Raw genomic sequence first — 22,410 nt, 5'->3', positions numbered from 1 at the left:
CCACACGTCATGCAAATCGTCAACACACCCCCCTCCCCGAGTCAGGTGACGCCAACTAGTTAGTGCTGTCCAAATGTAGGTAGGGACGCATACTGAGGAGCAAGCTAACTAATACGCTACTGGGAAGAAGGTACTACCCAGCGTGCATGCTTGACTTCTGGACATAACCCACGTCTGGTCTCTGTGTGGTGGGGCTCCCAAATCAAATCAAGAAAGTATCAAAATTCTTAACTTATTTTAAAACAATAGGTTACATGCAGGAAGGGCTCTCTGTACACTCGTTTGTTTCCGGTGGAGCCAGGTGTGTTTGAGCCTGCCGCTATTAGCCAATTTCACAGTGTCCAGGTGTCTGGCCTAGTTGATGTTAATGATGCCTTAATTGGCAGGGTAAAGCATCTTCCTGTTTCTGTCTTTCCTTTGACTGAGCTGTTCCAGAGGAAGTTAGTTTACACCATGGAGGTATTATATATAACTGGAGAGCGTGACTAAGTCCCGCCCTCCATACAAATGAATGGCCGATGCTAGGCTAGTAAATCCGGCCAATTTTCGTCAACGCCATATTGAACACTGGAGCTCCGATCCAGCGCCAGTCGGCTCTGACCATGCGCAAAGATCAAAAGCTGGAAATGACGCATGGACCTACATTGATCTTTATTGGACATTCTGTAAAAAGAGAGTCATCCTCCAATTCAGAGGGTGGCGATAATGCACATACCTTGCTTGCAGCGTAACAACAAGCAGAAAAAGTTGCTCGGGAACGCACACCTGAGTCCAGTGGAGTGTCGCACGGAATAATGATTGGCTGTAGGTACCCGTCCACCAACATGTACGCGCATGAGAGCTCGTGCCCAACACGGATTTTCGTGCACGGAGCTGGTTCTAAATGCTCCATGAGGCGCCATAATTGAAAATGGCGCTTGCTAACTTGCCGAAGCTAATCAACACAGCCTTGACCCCCTGGTTTACACAGTGGCAACATCTTGTGAAATGGGCTAATTGGTAATGCAATTAGTGTCTACATGGACCCGGTTGGATGCTGCACCTGGGAATCAGCACGTTACGACAAAGAAAAATGTATACGTGTTGAAATTGTTATTATTAGTTGAACAAGATTCAGTGTCAAGAGTGGAAGATTTAATGAGCATAATGTAACAGAAGATGCCGTTACAACAGTTTAATTTCCACCGGAAATAAATGAGTGTAGGCCTACAGGAAGAACCTTTTGTGCACCTAGGCTATTGTGACACTAGTCTTATCATGTATTTTTCATGCTATGGCTCCTGACTGATGCGATAGATAGATAGATAGATAGATAGATAGGCTACAGACGATCAATGATTCTGTATACCTATTATTGTATTGAATGTGAGTGGTATCTGTGATAACACCCCTACAAATGACATTGGGAAACCCATACAGTTATATTAGGCGCGTTCAAGTTGACCTCTTGCAGCAGCGAGATCTACCGGCGGCAGCAGGGGCAGGGATAAACGCTGCTATGAAGTTGTACACTCTCTACTTCCCGTGGTCTAGACTTGACCATGTGACGAATCACGAGGCACGGACCCGCACGGACCCTTGTGGATATGAGGAGGCATCTAAACACCTGCACATACGTCAGGGATGTAAAAGCCAATTAGGGCAAAGACCTGACGTCATGAAGGCAGGGTCTAGGCTCCGCTGCGCTCCGCAGTACCTCTAAAGCTGCTGCTCCGCTGCGGAGCAGCCGCCTGGCCACGCCTTGCTCCCGCGATAAGTTGAGGCCATGTGATACCGACTGCCGAGTCGAAAACACACCCATCTAGATCATCGTGGACAGATTTTTAACCACGTGCATCTTGTGCTGCGCAGTTTTTGTGCTGCGCAGCCATCTTGAACGCGCCTATTTATTCACCTTGTTTATCTAGCCTATACTACCACATGTCTATATGGCCCCCGTGTGTCTGCCAAGGGGCCTGCACTAAAATATTGTGCTGATACCTTTTGCACCCATCTCGTTCACAAATCAGTTAATTACATAATACTTGTACTTTTACTTTTAGTACTTGAGTAGTATTTTTAAAAATAAACTACTTGCAATACTTAAGTACAAAACATGTTTAATACTTTAGTAGCCTACTTCCACTTAAGTACGGTTTTAAAAGAGCACTTCTACTTCTTCTCAAATCACTTTTTTGATAGAGCACTTGTACTTCTACTCAAGTCTGGATCTCTAGTACTTTATACATCACTATGGGACTAAAAGATCTTTAATATATTCAGGTGCTCTGCCATTTATGATTAAGTAAAGTTTGAAGTCAAGTCAATGTGTTTTATAACAGGTAACCAGAGTAAAGATAGGATGGGGGACTTTTTTGGTTCTAGTGAGTGTGCAAGCAGCTGCATTTTGTGTAAGCTGTGAGTATACCATTGTATAGAGCATTGTATAGAGCATTACAATAGTCTAGAAGTGACAAAAGCGTGGATCAATTTTTTGGCGTCCGGATAGGGACTTTGAAATGTTCCTTAAATGGTCAAATTAAGTTTTGGTGATTTGTTTCATGTGATTATCTAGTGAAAGTTCTTGATTATAACTCCAGATTTATAGTGAATGAGGTCAGTGAATCATCATCACTAGGCTATATGTAGCCTGATGAGGATAGTATATTCCTAATCTTTTTGGGACCTAAAACCATAACTTTATTCACTTTATCTGACTTAAATTATTAAAGAAAACAGATGGATTTATAGAGCAGCGAGGTGTTGGGTAAAAAAATGTGCTTTGATACTAAGAGTAATGCTGACTCCAATCCAAGAACCACATCTAAAACAGTTAAAACATTGCAGGCCATCAGCGCTCTTTTAATTAAGTATCCTATACATCGGCCCCAGCCGTGGCGCAACTGGCTGGGGCACCTGCACCGCACGCCGGCGACCCGGGTTCGATTCCCGCCCCGTGGTCCTTTCCGGATCCCACCCCAGCTCTCTCTCCCACTCGCTTCCTGCCATTCTCTCTACTGTCCTGTCCAATTAAACGCATAAAAAGCCCAAAAAATAACCTTAAAAAAAAAAAAAGTATCCTATACATCACATCATCCTTATTCAGCAATGCCCACTGTCTAAGTGGGAAATAGCCCTATAAATAATGTAACATGTAGGCCTAAGGCAGAAGGGAGGAAGAGGTGCAGAGAGCAGCTAGCAGACTTCAACATCAAGAGGTGGTGGGCATGGTCCAGACAGGGAGGGCGGGACTTGGATGGAAGAGTCCACCCTGCCTATGGTCCAGAGCTAGTAAGAAGGAAAGAAAGGACCTAGTGACCGCTGAGATAGCCAGGATAGAGCAGGAAGAGCTGAAAGTGAAAGCAGTGGCACAGGGGCAGCAGGGGCGCTGGACGACATGGGAGGGGACGACGAAAAGAACGGTCAGCTGGGCGGAGCTCTGGAAGACACCGCAGGCCCGTCTCAGTTTCCTCATCCAGGCGACCTATGACACCCTTCCCTCCCCCCGCAACCTACTCCAATGGCTGGGGACAGAACAAGCATGTAACCTGTGTGGGACCAGCAATGCCTCACTTCAGCACATCCTGCCAGGGTGTAGGACAGCGTTGACCCAAGGGAGACTGAGATGGCGGCATGACCAGATCCTCAGAAAACTGGCAGAGATTGTGGAAGCAGCAAGGCTGGAGGCAAGTAGAGGAGAGGCAGTGGGGAGCCAGCGCAGCATCCACTTTCTCAGGCCGGGAGAACTACCTGCCAGCACCAGTAGGAGACCACCAGCCAAGCTCCTGAACCAAGGGGCAGAGTGGAGGATGGCGGTGGATGTGGGTAGACAACTCCACTTACCCCGTGATATCTGCAGCACCACCCTGCGGCCTGACATGGTTCTGTGGTAAGTGGCTGGGAGGAAAGTGCTGCTGGTCGAGCTGACCGTACCATGGGAGGAGGGGCTAGCGGTTGCCCATGAACGGAAGAGGGCAAAATATGCAGACCTTTTGGCAGAGTGCAGGGAGGCGGGGTGGGGCGCGAGCTTATACCCTGTGGAGATAGGGGCGAGAGGTTTTGTTGCAGACTCAACAACTCGTCTGCTGAGGGATCTAGGGCTGCGTGGGGCCAGACTGCAGAGAGCAACCAGGGAGCTTTCTGAGGAGGCGGAGAAAGCTAGTTTCTGGCTCTGGTTGAGACGGCGGGACTTCATGTGGGGAGCAAACACTTCCGGAGAAAGATAGCTACAGGGGGTGGCAGGGAGACGTCCCTGTTCACTGCCCCACCACCAGGAGATGTTCTGGGCTAAGGGACGAAACATCTATGAGCGGTGGTCCCCAGCTGATGACCCTGTAGCTAGCAAACAAGGCAGCGGTGGAGGTGCTGCATGCCTAGAGCAGAGCAGGAGAACACCTACCTGTATAAATGCACACACATTTTTCTAAATAATGCAACAACCTTGCATGAAAGGATGTAATGAAACATGTCAGTTTGTAGAGCACACAGAATGACCTTTGCAATGATTATAACAGTCACATTGGAGTAATAAGATATTCACTGTGGAAGGAACATGGTTAAGTGAAATTCTCATATGGTAAACATACTTTTGTCAATATCTTTGGACAGGAGATATGCACAGTGTCCAAATTTCCCATGATTAAAGAGGACACTAACACACGTGTAGCAAAAATCATAGATGAGGCTTGGTTTGCAGACAAGATATTTAAGGTGTCTCGACTGTACGCATAGCTCAACTATACTACCAAATTGCCTCTTTCCCAGAGAGGTGAGGATACGCCCATCGTGAGAGATTAAACTACATTTGACCAGAGTGAGTGTAATTATACATTTTAACAAGGAATGCAGTTAAATTTCTGTAATATTGCCCCCGTTTCTCTAAATGATGAGTGATTGTAGAGGAAAAGATCAGTGTCAACACGCTTCACCTTCATGGTGCATGATGAATTTGGCGTGAACTTCGAAAATAAAGAGAATGGGAAAACAACGGACGAACGTTGGCGGACGCAAGCGTGTGACTGCAGTCAGTCCACAAAAGCTGGTCTGCGAGAATTATCAGGATATCTGGGACATAGGCCTAGCTACCGTAGCCTACATGTTTTACAATTAGGTTTCTACTAGGCTACGTAAACACGTGTTTTATCAGGCTGTAGATCTACAGCCTAGATTGCCAAATGCCCCCCAAATGCGTAGCCTGACTCTCGCCAGACCCTTGTAGTTCCGCCAGGCTCCACCAGAGGCGTTTCGCTGAGCTCCACACAAGGGTCTGGACGCGAGGGCAATCCAAACCCCTGCCAGTGATCAAAAAATGAGCAACCAATCAGGAGCGCCGAAGCGAGTGTTTGATTCAAACAACAATGGCGGCACGCAGCGAGTCTTGTGCTGACATTGATTCTGCTATTTCAACCGTTTTGTCGAATCTATCGAGTATTCATTCTTTAAAAGATTATCAGAGAATAGTTTTGAAGACATTTATTGGTGGCAAGGATGTTTTTACTCTTCTTCCGACCGGGTTTGGCAAGAGCTTGAGGAAGCCTATCACGTCATTCAAGATAACAGGCAAGTGGTTTATCAAATTACATGCGAGGATGTTTTACAAGGACCCGCCTTCATAAATACATCTCCTATCGAGAAGTCCCAGATCCTTGTGTGAAGCAGACAGCGAACTACAGGATCTGGCGAAAGTCAGGTTACCAAATGCGTTAATTAGAGAAATTCTCAGAGACAGCTAAATCAGTAGGCTATTCACTTTTTTCACTATAGGCTACTATGCCAAAATAAACCTGAACTTTTTTGCCTTTCAATTAGACATTTTCACTTTCACGGCATATTCTTCCATATTTCATAGGCTAAAGTCATAGCCCAGTCCACACACAAAAAAAATATTGGCCCTTGGCGTTATCTTTGGTCAAGTTGACTATGATGTTGGTGATTTGCCCTTGGTGTTATGTTAACTTCTATTGTTTTGTCAAGTTGACTATATTCATCTCTGTTGTTCAAATAACAATAACTTAGAAAGCTGTGTTATTGTCCCGTATAGTGGCACAGTTGATACAGCATTTGTATTTCTACAAAGCATGTTAGTTCATGTGTGTCTGTTTGCATCTCCTCACAGTAAAAAAAGGAGTCATGGTAAAGTATTTCCTTACTTCAACATACAATTAAGCAATGTAACTTCAAGTAAGTTTCTTGAGTTTACAGTGTTTTCGACTTTGGTTGGTTTTCAACTCCAATAATACAATTTCAACAATAACATGTGGGCTGAATTTAAAATGGTAAATTATTCCTATAAGGCTACAGTAGTTAGGGATTATGGCCTATGGGTAGGCTGCTATTTTTTGTTTATGGTGTTTATTTTTTTTCTCCTTATTTATTGTGGCTTTTTGGATTTCTAGAGGCATCTGATAAGCAAAATGACGGTGTAGCAAAAATGTTCACTGTATTGTCAGGATTACTATTAAGGAGAAGACCATTAGGCTATTGAAATATAGGATATTTCAGAGAATAGATAGGCTATGTAGCTTACTATATGGTTCAATGCGGAATTGACTACTTTATCAATTACCATTGATCACTTGGAGATGTCACAAAGTTAGGTAGCCTACTACAGTTTTTCACAATTGCTAGAACACCTTTTTCAGAACTCTTTACCTTTTTCTCAAAACTGTGAACACAAAGCTCATTTCTCAAACTACATTCTCGAAACCCTTCAATCTTGTTGCAAAACTGAACAATCACCTCAAAACACTTTTAACTTTGCTCAAAAAAACTAATGGTCTCAAATCATTGAACACATCAGGCAAAATTACACTCCTGCAGAGCAGTGATAAGACAATACACCAAACAATGGAAGACACAGTTTTCAGGGCAGGGTTTATGGCTCCTGGAGGAATTGTATTCATTCTAATTTGAAAAATAAAATATCACAATGAAAATAAAGAATAAGGACTTATATCACTCTCTACTCATATCCTCTAGCCTATATGAAGATATAAATCAATAGTTTTGTAAGTGAACAGAAAGACAGGCCAATACTGTACTGAATATGATTTGTACTGTGATGCCACAGACTCTGATAGTACTGTAAGTATGCAATACTGTAATATTGTATTGTGCCTAAATTTAGACTTACTTGGACATACTGATAACTCAGCTCTTTCACTATCTCAGAGTTGAGCTCAAAGGGTAGTAAGTGTGTAACAGTGGATGTTCAGTGATTACTGTACTGTATGATAATGGACATTTACGCTATTTCTCTTCTGTAGTCTGAATCTTTGGATTATTGACGCCACAGAGAAACCACTGATGTTGGGTTGGACCATGAAGTCCTGCTTCTCTCATTGGCATTCCATGAATCAGAACATGGTCAATGATTGTTGCCCAAATATCATCATTTACAGTATTGCATCTCTTGGGACTCTCTGTCTTTCTCTTCATCCTCTTCCTCCTACCTGCACCCTCCTCTTCCTTGTACCCCACTTCTACTGTAACACACACTTGTTGTCCCCTGCGTCTCTGTCAACTCTAAACTGACTTATATTGGTTGTCACATCATTAGACAGAAGTGTTTTCAATTTTGAGTGGTAGTGTTCAAATGGAGACAACTGTGCACTAATTGTGTTCAACTTCTGAGTTGTTTGGTTATCAATATAATTAAGAAGTGCATCAGAATGCACAATGTGTTCACAGTTTTGCAAAAAGGGTTAATGAGTTTGGTAAAATGGGTGAAAGTGGGTGAAAGTAGTCTATGGTTTTGTCAAAAAAGGGAATAATTCAATAAATGTGTTCAGGCATTTGAGAATTTGATTCAGAGAATGGGGTTTAGTGTTTGAGCAACTGTGAAAAACTGTAATGTAAGGAACAATGGACGACACTCCGTTTGATTATACCAGAGAGGGTTAAGGCGGAGTCAGTAATTAAGGATCTTTGATTATACAAAGGTAATACTCTTTCCAGATGGTAAAACGGCCCGACGCGAAGCGGAGAGCAGTACCATCTAGAAAAGTGATGGCATACAGACACCCACACGTGAATCGTTTAAGTCACCAAAATGAGTTGCACATGCAATTTCTATCTCTATGGATGAAATAAATTTGATTTGACTTGACTTGATTTGATGTGTGAATGGCGCCCTCTAGCGAGCGACGGGAACAACAACAACAACAAAAAAAACTGTGTGGGCCCTGTTCCCAGTCCTTGGTTTAGCTTGGTCTGCAGCCCTCTGGAAAAAAGAAAATGAAAAATCTGTGAGGCAAAGGAAGACCCGAGCACCAAGTTGGTCGGCGCTCCCCCACATCCAGTGCTAGATGCAACCTGGCCCTCCCACTCATGCGGGGGGTTGCAACTCCTGGGCCTGTCAGCATGAGGCAGGGAATATGCTAGAAAATGTGTGCCCTATGAAACACAATACCCCCCCCCCCCCAGAACAAACACAAGCTACACTAGGCCTAACTGTACTCACTAGGAGAGAGGAGATAAGTGGCCGCAGCCAGGAGAGAGAGAGGAGAGAGAGAGAGAGAGAGAGAGAGAGAGAGAGAGAGAGAGAGAGAGAGAGAGAGAGAGAGAGAGAGAGAGAGAGAGAGAGAGAGAGAGAGCTCTAGTGAGATTTTCCTCATTTGGTAGCAGGCAAATATGTGCGTCGAGAAAGGAGGAAAGAAAGAGGACCGCAAGATGAATGAAGTGTGGGACAAACGGCTGTCTAATTAGTGTCGCGCCCATGGAAAACACAACTGACTAGAAAAAAATGTTTGGCCTACTCCCCAAGACACTGTCAGACAGCAGAGAATGGGGCAGACGTGATGAATGAGGATTGAGTCCAAGCAGGCAGGCTGGGTCTTGTCATCGTCATTCCAAAGCCAGTAGGACAAAGACTGAGCTGCTGACTGCCTCAGAGAGAAAAGGAACAGATGGATGATATCAAAAACGGTCAGATCTTGCTCAGGCTTGAAGAATGGTAGGCTATGGCGACTGAGACACAGACAGAGAGGCTTGGTAGATAGAACAGGAGTCAGAATGACGAGAAGCCTGCTTATATTGTTTTGATACCTGACCCTTCCTCCTCACTTTCAACAGAAGAGTCTTCATGTGTAGGAAATGAGACACCAGTTGATCTTTACACCTTTGACTGCATGATCCGCATGACCCAAACGGGTTGAAGAGGAATACATGGGTCTTGTGGCGTAAGAAATCATGAAAATATGTACAAACTGCACTTTATACTGTACTGCATTCTATTTCTTATATGGATTGTCTGATTACTCAATGCACTTTATGTACAAAATGGATCAAGCTGCATTTTATTTTTTTATGTATATCTATGTACTGCTATATAGAACATAAGCACTTTTTTGATGATTGCACTAACTGGTTAGATGCTAAACAGCATTTCTTTGTAGCCTACTGGTTGTACTAACTTTTTCAACGACAATAAAGTTGAATCTAATCTAATCTAATCTGAAAAATTGACCAAGACGGTAGAATAATTTGTCTAAATAATATTTTATGTTCAGCCCCGTACAGTCTTGACCTTTGGAATAATAATGATGATGACCTTATCACGTTCTCTACCCTTCATAGTAATTAACTGTATCAATGGTACAATGAGTGTCCTTGATTGTGCTGGTGATTCTGTGCAGACAGTTTGTTGCAGCAATATTTCATGTATAACTGCATACGACCTTTGACACAAATGACCTAGAATGTCCATTTAGACTTCAAGGTGATTAAGTGTGCCAGGTTTGATGAAGATCCTTCAATGTGCTAAGTAAGGAGATATTGCACAAACACTGCACACTGTTGTGTAACTGAACATTCAATTAATCTGAACAAGAGATTTGCTGAGATAACAGGTTATGTAGGGATAATCAACGACGCGCCGTGCGTTTCTAGGAAAATAATGCACGTTCGAAGTGGACTTTACACTTCGATAAGTGTATTATTTTCCTAGAAACGCACGGCGCGGAGTTGATTATCCCGCTTATACCACTGCTACTATCATTTCGTTTATATTGCTGTTTTTACCGTTGTAATAAGCCCAAAAGAAGGGAACTACTTCATAGCCGTGCGGTATGCATGTTCCAAATAGCGCATCACAATAGGATATTTGACCAAGCAGTAGGCCTATCTACCAGATCCCACATGCCATCATGTAAAACTATGCATAGCGTCCACCGTCCAGAAAAAAATACAGCCAGAATTAATGAATTGCTCATCATTATTATTTATTATTTAGCTTTTCAATGGAGAATGAATTTAAGACATAACCTTTTTGGTATTTCACTGACGGAAACACAGAAAGAAAACTAGACAACAAAATGTCTTCATAATAATGCAAGATCATCCACATCCCTGTGATTATAAAATATATCTACACATGGCTAATGTTTGAAAATATAATTTAAAAAATATATATATCTAACTACAAAACCAGTAACAAAACCCTACATCCAGTTTCCCAGCCCATGTATCGATCAACACTACAATAACTGACCTTTTAAGTAGCACTTTTAGGGCAAATAGTTACTTGTAAAAGTTTGCATAACGTGTGTTTGGTATAACAAGCGCCCTGCACTTATAGAACACAGCCCATCTAAAACATTTTGTCAGAAACTGTCGCCCATGCTAATTTGTCACCCCCCCTTGTGGCTAAAGGGGGAACACACACGCCCAAGCACACGCCCAAGATGTAAAAGATCATTACTCTAGGAGTGAATGAGCGGTAACTGACTGGAGTGTTGCAAAAGTTGTGAGGTCCCTGAGCTAAGAGCTGTGTGGTCATCATGATACGTGTGATTTGGACCGTTTGAGACAGGGCTATATCAGCTGTATCAATCACATAAATGTCATGTCACCATCAGCAATACACTCGTCGTTGGATTCCGTGGGTGAGGTTCAAAGCACAGAACAAATCACATGCAAATGACAGAATAGGAGCTTGATCGACAGGGGTATGGTATTATACTGTACTTGGTAGGATTGCTGATTCACTTATAATTAGACTGGGTGGAGTTCAATGTGGTGCCTTTGGAGGTGTGTGTGTGTTTGCAGCTTTTAGGAGTTCACCAATTTTACTCCAATGCATTTCCTTCCACAAACTCATTTTACGGAATGAAATGCCCTCTGAATGATTGCCGCCAACACACACACACACACACACACACACACACACACACACACACACACACACACACACACACACACACACACACACACACACACACACACACACACACACACACACACACACACACACACACACACACACACACACACACACACACACACACACACACACACACACACACACACACACACACACACACACACACACACACGCTTGCTAATCAGTATAGTTCACTACAATTCCAAGGGTAAGAAGGTCCAGAGAAAGAAGTCTATTTAACAGACTCAGACTGTTTCACTGACAGGACTAGAGGATTATGGCAAAATCCCTGCAACGGCTGCTAGCTTTCTTTCCAAACCTGCCAGAAACCTGACAAGAGCACAGTTTAGCCGCATTTTCCTTCTGGAATAAATGCCGCAGTAAGACATTAAGACATTCCCAAGATATTGGATTAGTTCAGAGAATTTAAATTCCAGTTCATGAACAATTTGACTCCACCACACACCACAACGCCAAATTCTCTCAAGGATGTTCCCTGAATTGCAAGGCACATCTAGTCCAAAGAAACTGGACTTCTGATCCTCCTACTTTACCTCCCATAAATAAACCCATTTCAGCTCCATTCAATGAACTTCTGAAGCTCTGTAAACAAGCCTAAACAACAATGGCAATAATCTCTTTAATTTCCCCATTGGGCTTAAAGGGGACTCCATCCTACTCAATGACCTAAAAAGCACAAAGCTGCACGCAGCTTCTTACATTCAGTATCACATTGCACTTGTGATGAAAACGATGAGTCCTCTCACCTGTTATCTGGTACTAAAATATCATCAGCACACAAATATCACCCCCCCTCTCTCTGTCACACACACACAGGCGCGCTTAGATGTTGGGATGTAACCGTCACCATTCAGAGTGACAGGGCATGTGTAGTACACTGCTATGTGATGACATGGCCACTGAGATGCTGTCGACACACAGCACCGTCTTAACGAGACTGAAATGAGGGAGTGCTGAGATTTTGGCTTAAAGCTATTACTGCACATTTCCTTCCAACACCTTTTCAGGCCTTTTCCACAATATCATATCAGTCACATTCACGCCATATATATTGTGACGTGCATATATTAGCGGAGATGTAGAGAGATTGTCTTGTTCGTTCAGTCAGGGTGACCTGGCTGGCTGGCACGCTGGGTGCTTAGGTAGGTACACTCCGGAGCGGAGCATTGTTATGGCTTCAGTAAACATTCTGTTTTTCCAAGGTTATCTGGGTGAAAGAGTATGGCCACGCCTCTCTCCTCCACTCACCCACCAAAGATCCTTGATTTAACCCTATCTGCACCCACACAACCCTGAGACACGCTGGGGAGGCAGAGCCTATGGTCTGGGCTGAGAGGGTACAGTCAGTAATATTAGGACTATGGTAGCAAACTAAAGGGTAAGAGAAAAAAAAAAACTGTTTGTCAACAGTAAACATCAATGGAGAGAATAAATAAGAATCATTAGACTCAATCTGCTAGGTTTTGTTCACAAGTAACACACTTCTTTTTCCTGAATTTAGGAAAATTAAAAACATAAAACGCCTCTATGACACATCATTAATATGAGTTCAATGAAAGGAATCGACTGGCTACATCTCTGTAAATGTTGATTTCTGATAGGATGAACGTAAAAGCTGAATAGAGGTCTGCTGGTGGATGGATGGTAAAAAGAGCAAAACAGATGATAAAAAATATATATAATAATAATAAAAAAGGAACCTGAAAAATTTTCCCAAAGGCACTAGAGTAGCCCGATCTTTGTAGAGTGGACTTTAACCTTCAGGATCCTCTTTGGGCTCTGAGGGTTGTTAGTGTTGCTAAACCACTCAGGGCAGGCATTGGAGTTAGATCATTTTGGAGTTTGAGTTTACAGCATTTCACATAAACTGCTATGATATGACTGCTCCAAAATCTACATATTTATATATCTATATAAAGCTGTGGCATTATATTACCGGTAAAGCTGTACAAACGCATACATTACTGCATTTGAGGCAGGTATTGGTCTATGGAGAAATTTCCAACGTTCATTTTAAGGCACTTGTGTGTTGGAAGGCACCAAACATGTACATCCACACACATGTACATCCACATACATGTACATCCACATACACGTACACACACACACACACACACACACACACACACACACACATACACACACATTATGTAAATACATACATATGCAAGTATCCCTTATAAGATAAGATTCAACAGTCTCCATTCTGAGCGGAGAGGCTTTGTGCATAGAGCACTGCGTCGGCGATGGTGAAGAACACCACCTTGGCGCGCGCCCCCTTCTCTTCGTAGTACCCGCCCCTCTCCAGCGACTCCGTGACGGAGGCGCGGCACCGCGCCAGCAGCAGACGCACGCCCACCTCGGCGTAGTCCTTGCGCACCTCCTTGAGCGCGCCCACGCCGGCCGAGTCCAGGAAGAGCACGGCGCTGCAGTCCAGCACCAGGCTGTGAAAGCCCGCGTGCTGCGGCAGGATGGCCTCGCCGCCCGTCACCTTCACCTCCGCCGGCGACGACTCGTGAGCCGCCGAGCGCCCGCCGCCGCCGCCGCCGTCCTTCTCGTCTTTCTCGGACCCCCGTTGGACCCCGGTCGCCGTGAACGCCGCCGCGGCCTCGTCGCTCTCCAGCTTCCTGCGGCGCTTCTCCTGCTTGCGGCGCCGGGCCTTCTCCCGGACCGGGTCGAGGCCCACGGCGCGGTACAGCGCCCGCTTGAAGAGCGCCTGGTTGGCGTAGTAGACGGGCGCCTCGTAGCGGAACACGGCCACGCCGGGCTGCGTGCGCAGGCCCCGGTACTGGCCCATGTCCTCGTAGAGCTCGCCGCCGGCGGTCATGCCCAGGGGCACGGCGCTGGCACGCTGCGTGCGGCCCAGGACGCAGAAGGCCGACACCAGGATGCCCACCAGCAGGCCCAGCTCGGTGTTGACCAGGGCGGAGGTCGCCATGGTGACGAGCCATATGAACGCATCCACGCGGTTGGCCCGCCACATGCGCGGGATGTCAAGGAACTTCCTCAGCGCCCCCCGGAGGTTCACCACGATAATGACAGCCAGCACACACCTGGGGACACCAGCAAAGCAAGGCATCAGGAGAGTACAAGACATTCAACTGATCAGGCAGCTACTTTCAATACACTACACAAACAATCGGACATTTTCAATGGATTTTGAATAAACATTCATGTTAAATACAACATTCAATAAAAGATCAGTTGCCAATGGAGAGTGGCACAGAGGAATGAAAAGCGGGAATTTAGCACTAGGGTTCTATTTACATTCTAATTGATTCAGTTCCAATCAGTCCAATCCAGCTAAATAATACCTAAAATGCCTTTTTTAGTATAAGTATAAGGGAATTTATAAGTAAGTATACTACTACTAGTATAGAGTACTACTAAGCCACGTCACTCCGAGTTCTTACTTCTGCAGGGAGTAGAAGAGAGGGGCGATGAGGAGCAGGACCAGCAGCAGCACCAGAGCCGAGACCAGCGCGGACAGCTGGGTCTGGCAGCCCGTCGACTCCTTCACCAGGGTCTTGGTCAGCGCCGCGCTGGTGGTGAAGCAGCGGAAGAACGAGGGCAGGATGTTGCAGAAGCCGATGGCGTACATCTCCTGGTTGGCGTCCACCGTGTAGCCGTGCTTCTTGGCGAACATCTCGGAGAGCGAGACGGTGATGGCGAAGCCGACCAGCGCGATGGAGAAGGCGTCCACCGCCACGTTGGGGATGAGGTGCCAGGCGGGCAGCTGCGGCGGCAGGAAGCCCGTGGGGATGGCGCCCGCCACCTCCGAGCCGTAGCGCTCGCGGAAACCGCCGAAGTGCGACGCCAGCGTGGCGGCGATCACCACGAACAGCTCGAAGGGGATGGGCGCCCGCAGCTTGGCCTTGAAGCGGTCGTTGAGCTCCTTGGTGGGCACGAGCACCGCTATGCACACCAGGCTGGTCACCAGGTCGCACACGTTGGTGTTGCCCAGGTTGCTGAGCAGACCCACCCAGGTCTTGATGAGGGAGCCCCAGCCCTGTGGCCGGGGGAGCTTAAGACCCAGCAGATACTTGAGCTGGGAGGTGAGGATGGTGAGGGAGGCTCCCGTGGCGAAGCCGCTCAGCAGGGAGTCGGACAGGAAGACGGAGACGAAGCCCACCTGCAGCAGCCCCATCAGCACCTGCGCAGCGCCGTGACCACAGCGGGGGAGATGAAAAGACGACAACCATCATCATCATCATCATCATCATCGCCGGCGTTATTATTACCACAGAACCACCCTGATGGCTTCCTGCTATGCTCAATATGAATCAGGGACACAAGCAGTCAGGAGGATGGCAACACACACATCAACTAAACATTATGAGACACACACACACACACACACACACACACACACAAGAACCTCCTGTGGTCTGAGTGCTGTGTATTCCTCCTCTACAGTCCTGGCATTTGCAGTAGCGTGACAGACAGTAAGATACCTCACTGTGATGCTATCATGATACAACAACATGTGGGAGTATAATTTCATGTACAACCTGTACAAACCTGCAAGAAGCAACACACACTATAATGGTGGACTAAGAACAGTAAACCACATCTTCCAGGATAACCAGTATGTCAAGCAAAGACATGCTCAGTAGAACTTGATGACTTTCCCCTCCTCAGGCGAAACACTTCACTATGGCTGTGACTATGGCCACTCTGCATTGCTTTGGACTTAACACATGTTGGTGGTCTTTCTAGGCATACAGAAAAGCACCTGCCATTCTTCTGTCATTCTTTGTGAGCTACCTTTCAGGATAGACAGCACATTTTCACCATAATGCCACTGCCAAACTTCTGGTATTTCCATATTTATTTGAACATAACCTCACACAACCTAACTACATGCGCCTGGATGCAAAAAAGCTTGTCACAGTGTTACAGCCCGTCAGGCAAAATGTCCTAATCGTGTAATTACATAGTAGTATTTTATCCATTATACCATTAAAACCTAATTCTCCAAAGTACATAATCTCCTAAGAACATAATCTTCCATAAGTACTGTACATATGCTATACCGGTATTCTAGAAAACACATAGTAGGAGAAGGACCACATTTTGTGTTGAAGGGAGATTTTGCTCCACAGATCCCACGTCAGTCATATCTACCTCCATTAGAACACTCCACTTGTGACTTACCTGGTAGACCCCGGCAGTGAACGTGACCGTTGCCCCCACTAGAATGGCGTAGCAGCTGCGGTCGCACACAACTCCCATGGTGCTGTTCTCCATTGTCGCGGCGGCGGTCAGATTGACGCTGTTCTCCGGGGGGTACCCCGCCAGCGCCACCTCCCGGTCCACCACCTGCCCCACCAGCAGGCACAGCACCCCGAAAATGCCCACGGAGATGTGGCGCGAGCTGCCCAGCAGGGCATAGATGATGCTGGAGAAGAAGGACGTGTAGAGGCCGTAGATGGGGTCCTGCCCGGCCAGCAGCGAGTACGCGATGGACTGGGGCACCAGCAGGATGCCCACGATCACCCCCGACATCATGTCCCCCAAAAGCCACTCCCGCAGGCGGTACCGTGGCAACCACCTGAGGATGGGCACTGAGTCGAGGAGCAGGGCCTTGGCACGGGCCGTGCTGCAGGTGCAGAGCTTCTTGGCGCGGCGGCGCACCTGGGCGCTACACGGCTCCTCCTCGCGCCCCCACTCCTCCAGCGTCAGAGGGGTGTGCAGCGGGCAGGTGTGGTCGCCGTTGGCGACCTGCCCTGCCTCGCCGTCTTCCACGGTCATGCTAGGAGCCAGCCTCACCCCTACGAGACAGAGCTTCGATTAATTTGAATTACATTGCTTTATATGAAGCCATTAACAATAAATATAATCTCAAAAGCTCAAAAGCTCAAATTCTGAGCCACACCTGGATCAAGCAGAGCTCAATGGGGGGCAGGCTCTATTTGAGGCTAGACAAATAAAGAATAGAAAAGGTGTTCTTTATTCAAACACAAACCTCATGTGTGGTCTTCCTGATAAAGACCATGTTTACCTGAGATAAGCGCTGTATTGCTCTCATGTTTGAACTGTAGAGACTGAAACTAACGTATTACGTATGCATATTTGATCCTCAACAGTGTCATTTTAATGACAATCTATTTCTTAATCTTTGTTTGTCTGCAGTATCTGCAGTGTAACAATCCATTATCTTATGCCTACTAGACACTAGAGATTTGTCACTTTAAAAGCACTGAAAGCCAACCACACCTCGGGACTAATATAACCTTTGACCTTTATCAAACGACCCTCCCACAGGTTAATATTTTAACAATGGTATTCATCTGAATAATCAATTACACAGTCCATTGCAGCTGTCACTTCACAGCAGTGTCTAGGAATATGTCTGAAGTGCATGCACACACACAAACAATAACACTCCATGACACTCACAGTCAGACATAGGCTACTCAAATTAGAAGAATCGACAGCAAAAGGCAACATGAAGTTTAAATATCAATATCTCAGTGAGACAGGGACTGTAGCCATCCCAGAAGGACTGGAATGAAAAAACCCTCTGCAGCATGACGTGATGAGCTATGAGAAGAGACAGATCGGAACTGTAACATTTTAATACAAGAGGCACTCAAGCCCCTGCTGCCTGGAATGGACCGATCAACAAGCTGCAATGGCATCAACAACCAGCAGGGGGAGGACGACAGTGACAAAACTTGCACCCTAGGGACCTGTTGCTAAGAGTTGGTGATCATTTTGAGCCAGATCGCATTTCCTCCGGAGGTCAGGAGGCTCTTCCTGCTACACTGCACCACCAGTCAGGAAAAACAATCATTTTAAAAACACTAGCCTCTATCGCCTCCTCTCGCTCTCCATCACACACACACACACACACACACACACACACACACACACACACACACACACACACACACACACACACACACACACACACACACACACACACACACACACACACACACACACACACACACATCTGAATTGACTACACCTCTGAACACACACAGTATCAGAGCTCCAGGACATGAATCAGAGCCTCTGTTTATCGTGGGATCATTTCAGCAGTAAAACAGCAAACAGTCCTCCCTCAGTCTAGTAGCTAGCGTGGCTGCATATCCTTCCAGTAGCTTCTCAGGCCTTTGCTGCAGGTCCAGCTGGAGGTTAAGACCGAGACTTAACCCCCTGCCAAGCCCCCATGCTGCTGCTGAGCTCTGGAATACAACAGAATCTGGGTGTAGGCCCTGCAGTTGCATCCTGGTGTTAGGCTAGTTTGTGTGCTTTTCCAACAGCTTGACGTAACCCCTGCCTTGACACAATCCCAATGAAAACACAAGAGCCCAGGCGGTAAACCTGTTGGATTTGTATCATCACATGCTGACGCAATGAAGGCAGCAGTGGCAGTAGCAGTGAAAGGGAATTCTATCAACAGGATCTTCCCTACGATTCAAAAGCAATGGAGTGTGCAATAGCCTCCCAGTATCGACGGAAAACACAATCATCCACAAACGGTGCTCCAGCTAACCAACACTCAAAGCAACACAATGGAAGAAATCATATGCATCACCTTGGTGTTATTGAGTGCTATTTAGAGCAAGATTAACCCAGTTAATCAAATGTCAACTAAAAGGGTCTTGATCCTACCCGCGCAACAGGCTGCGTAGTGCAATAGCATAATAGCATTGCTGACATGCATTTGGCAATGTCAGAGTCAGAGACTTCATTCTCTGTGTTATAAGTCAGTACCTACAGTAATAGAAATAAAAAGGCCGACTGATCACACAACTAAGCCTAACCCATGTAACACTGTAATATCTGAAAGGGGAGGGGGGTTAAGATATCAAGACACATTAGATAGCCTGTTAAAAATAACATTATGGACTATTCAATGACACAATAGATTATCAACCACTAGGCTAAGACATGTAGGTGATAAGGACACAATTGGCTCAGTTCAGAGAAATCCTTGAAAAACTCTGCCTCTGCATTTTTGATCTGATAACATGGTCAGCTTTTAGTGAATTTGAATTATCAGTCATTTGGCAAGCCTGTTAAGGTTAAACCTCTACCCTTCTAGCCTCAACCAGAGTTTAGGAAAAAGAAAAGTCTGTTCGCTAATTACAGGGCATGCTTTCTGTGAGACCAACCCGAATGCATTCCATCCTGTCCACGTCCAATTGCTTCTTATCAATCAACACAGCCTCGACTACAGGAGAGTCTCTCAACATAGTTCAGCGGTGACTGTTACAGAGATTTATGAGTCTACCAAAATAGAAAACGCTGCAAAATTCCATGTCTTGAGTTTGTACAAGTCCAAGCTAACTGTGGTCAACTTCTAAGCATCCTTCTATATAAAGACTCAAATAAAAAAATATACTCCTCCAAATATAGTCCTCAATTAATGCAAGGTTATCAATTTAGTTTTAGATGGAGTAATTTAAGCAAATTTACCTCAATACCTGCGAAAAGCCTTACGCACAGCAGTACCTTTCCTCCAACTTGGAAGGAGAAGAAAACCTGAAACTGCCGTTAAAACAGCCCACTGCTGACCGACCTCTCCTCAAAACAAAGACTCCACTGTACCAATGAGTGAAAACACTGTCAACCTGGAAGACATTTCTCCCCTCACACGTCTCGGAGTCGAAGTCTGCACTAACTGCAAGTCAAACTCTTGTTTTATATATTTTTATTATCAGACGTCCCGCCCTCATCTATTAGACATCATCAGTGCCTAGACATATCAAATGTGAGGCTTTTACAACTCAGGGCTGCTGATTGTAAAAGAGTGTCAGCTAATCAAACCTTGACAACATCTACAGGGGCCATCTAACTCTCTTACATATCGGACATTTATCCAAATATTTGAATTACAAACAAATGTAAACCATGGACAGAGAAACCAGTTGGCTAGTAAGGGTTATCTTTTAAATAGCCTAGGTGTTAGCGTTAACTATGAATGGAGACCATTGACAACAGCATTGCATCGACTTTGCAACGTGTCCACAACGTTAATGCTAATTACTCAAGCGCTAACATTAGCAAAGCAGCTAAGGCGAGTTTCTAAAAATGTCAACAACTTTTTAGGTGACGTTTCCGTTAAACAAATATCATTTGTGTGGGTCTACCTACCACAGATCAATGTGTGTTATTTGGGAAGTCGTCCGGATTTACAGGCAGTCTTCATCTTGCCTTCCTACCTGCAGTGACGGCTAGTAACACTAGTCCCACTCCGTGACGGTTTCCACTTGCATTATGCGCGTAAATACCCTTCTGACATCTGAAGCCGGCGAGGGTCACGTGGATAGAAAGGGAACTTTGTCACGTGACCACACACAAGTTGACATTTCGGCTTGTATGGCAAGTCATGCTTCAGCTTCAAGTAGATGCACAGTTGGATCATTATGTCAGTTCTTGAATATTTTTAATTCTATAACATGCTTGGTTTTTCAGTGTCACTGAATGTTTAAAGGTTAATGTTTCTATTTTTTACAGAATATCTCTAAGCTGCAGAGCTGCCGAAGTCCTTCAGTTCGAAGCAGAACAACAAAGTTATCAGAGTAGGCTATAGCCTTCAAAAGGCTGATGTGATAAAGGACAGGATTTGTAAGTAGGCCTAGCAGCCAATTAATTAATGCTTAATGGGACTCATTGCATAGCTTTGCCAAACACCCTGAAGCCAAGGGGAGAAGTCCAACCTGACCTATTGATTTTGATCATAGGCCTATGCCCCAGGCCCCACTAGCCCACCCCAGGCACTCCCCACTATCAAGTAAGCCAACCATAGTTTGTAACAATCTTTTTCTGATAAAAAAAGAAAAAAAACCAACAACAAAAAACCCCTATATTTCTCTCTTATCTCCATTCACATAAGAATGAGCAGAAAATGAATGCACTGTTTGGTTGGAGTCCAATTTCTGTTTCATTTATTTAGTAGTTCGTAAGGGTAGGAGCAGGCTTCACTCAAGACTGAGAATGTTTTTAGAGTGCTGACCAAAGTATAAGCTATAATTGAAAAACAAGAAAAAAGGCCGCACTAATGCATAATCACCATTTATTTACACAGACGCATTTCGGCGTTCTGCCTTCCTCAGTGTGTATGTTACAATAGTGGAAAGGAGTCTTAAATAGGCTACCCACTCTACTTTTGCTACTATTGGTTTATGAGGGAATGAGTTGTAATGGGTGTGGGTATTTAAGACTCCTTTCCACTATTGTAACATACACATTGAGGAAGGCAGAACGCCGAAACGCGTCTGTGTAAATAAATGGTGATTATGCATAGTGCTGCCTTTTTTCTTGTTTTTCATTTATTTAGTAGCCCATACCTGATAAGAGCCACCGGAGCAGGGGCGTCCCTTGCCATCCTCAAAAAACTCTTGAAGATCTAACTCTTCCCAGCATACTTCTCTTCTCTCCTAACACTTCTAACAGCCTAACACACCATGGGTGCCTCTCATTCGTCATTTTATATACCCTCCCTTCCTTCCTCGGTCCTTGTTCCCACTGATCTAGATAAAGAATGATGGGGCGGCAACAATGAGATAGTCTATCCAGTGCTAGTTATAGATCAGTGGGAACGAGCCTGCAGGATCGAGGAGAGAGGTTGAGAGTGGGCCCACCCGTTGCACTTACCAAGCGTTTCCCTCTCTTCCTTCCTCTACCTCCTCCTACCACTTTCTCCTCCAACCACATTTTGTCGTAATGTTGTTATGCCATGTCATAATGTCAGTCCTCTACCAATAGTACTGACAGATGCAGTAGTAGTTCATAGCTATAAGGTCGCCTCCACTCCAGCTTGAATGTCTTACTTTTCTTGTATTGTTGCTCTGGATAAAAGTATCTGCTAAACGAATAGGCTACAGTACATGTAATGTATGTGACTATCACACAGGGGCCTATACCTCTGTGACTGTGAAGACTGAGACTATTTTTTGACTCTGGGGCTTTTGTGGGTCATTGTGGTTCCTGTAGAACAGGGATGACCAGATTCCTCTGTGTGTTCCTGTTGAATTAGGACTACCTGTTAGGACTACCTCAGGCTACTTAAATATCACCAGCATTATTGTCTTCTTCCAGAAACTATATGCTCCATTCATATTTTCTTGCCTCACAATGTCTTATCGTACAGTGAAAAACAGATGGAACAGAAAAGAATATCTCTTACTTTCCCTGTTAGTTAATGAGCCAAGGCCGATTGGGCCAATCTGTGCCAACGGATGGCACCAGACTATTATTTTCTGATAGCTATGTGTCTATAACACAAATAT

The 22,410-nt window shown here is 45.1% G+C and overlaps 1 protein-coding gene across 2 annotated transcripts; it reads right to left on the bottom strand.

Moving 5' to 3' along the window:
- Positions 1-10,182: 10,182 nt before the first annotated feature.
- slc26a2 (solute carrier family 26 member 2) lies at positions 10,183-20,386 on the bottom strand. Of its 2 annotated transcripts, none has more exons than XM_062549483.1 (4): positions 20,273-20,386; positions 16,319-16,935; positions 14,575-15,314; positions 10,183-14,214 (listed from the first exon to the last, which is right to left on the bottom strand). In XM_062549483.1, the coding sequence occupies exons 2-4, from the start codon at positions 16,913-16,915 to the stop codon at positions 13,353-13,355; spliced, it is 2,199 nt and encodes a 732-aa protein (XP_062405467.1). In that variant the 5' UTR covers positions 16,916-16,935; positions 20,273-20,386; the 3' UTR covers positions 10,183-13,352. The 2 variants fall into 2 exon arrangements, with proteins under 2 accessions (XP_062405467.1, XP_062405468.1); XM_062549484.1 differs by lacking the exon at positions 20,273-20,386 and adding an exon at positions 17,040-17,083.
- Between the last annotated feature and the right edge of the window lie 2,024 nt (positions 20,387-22,410).

Source organism: Sardina pilchardus, chromosome 11 (genome assembly GCF_963854185.1).
Source record: "Sardina pilchardus chromosome 11, fSarPil1.1, whole genome shotgun sequence".
NCBI classification, from domain to species: Eukaryota; Metazoa; Chordata; class Actinopteri; order Clupeiformes; family Clupeidae; genus Sardina; species Sardina pilchardus.
This window is presented reverse-complemented; position numbering and strand designations above follow the sequence as displayed.

Coding starts and splice junctions, on each gene's coding strand:
- slc26a2 (XM_062549483.1), bottom strand. CDS start 16,915: ATGACCGTGGAAGACGGCGAGGCAGGGCAGGTCGCCAACGGCGACCAC. Junction 15,315..16,318: donor TCACTGCCGGGGTCTACCAG/GTAAGTCACAAG, acceptor GGCGCTGCGCAG/GTGCTGATGGGGCTGCTGCA. Junction 14,215..14,574: donor CTCTTCTACTCCCTGCAGAA/GTAAGAACTCGG, acceptor TGGTGTCCCCAG/GTGTGTGCTGGCTGTCATTA.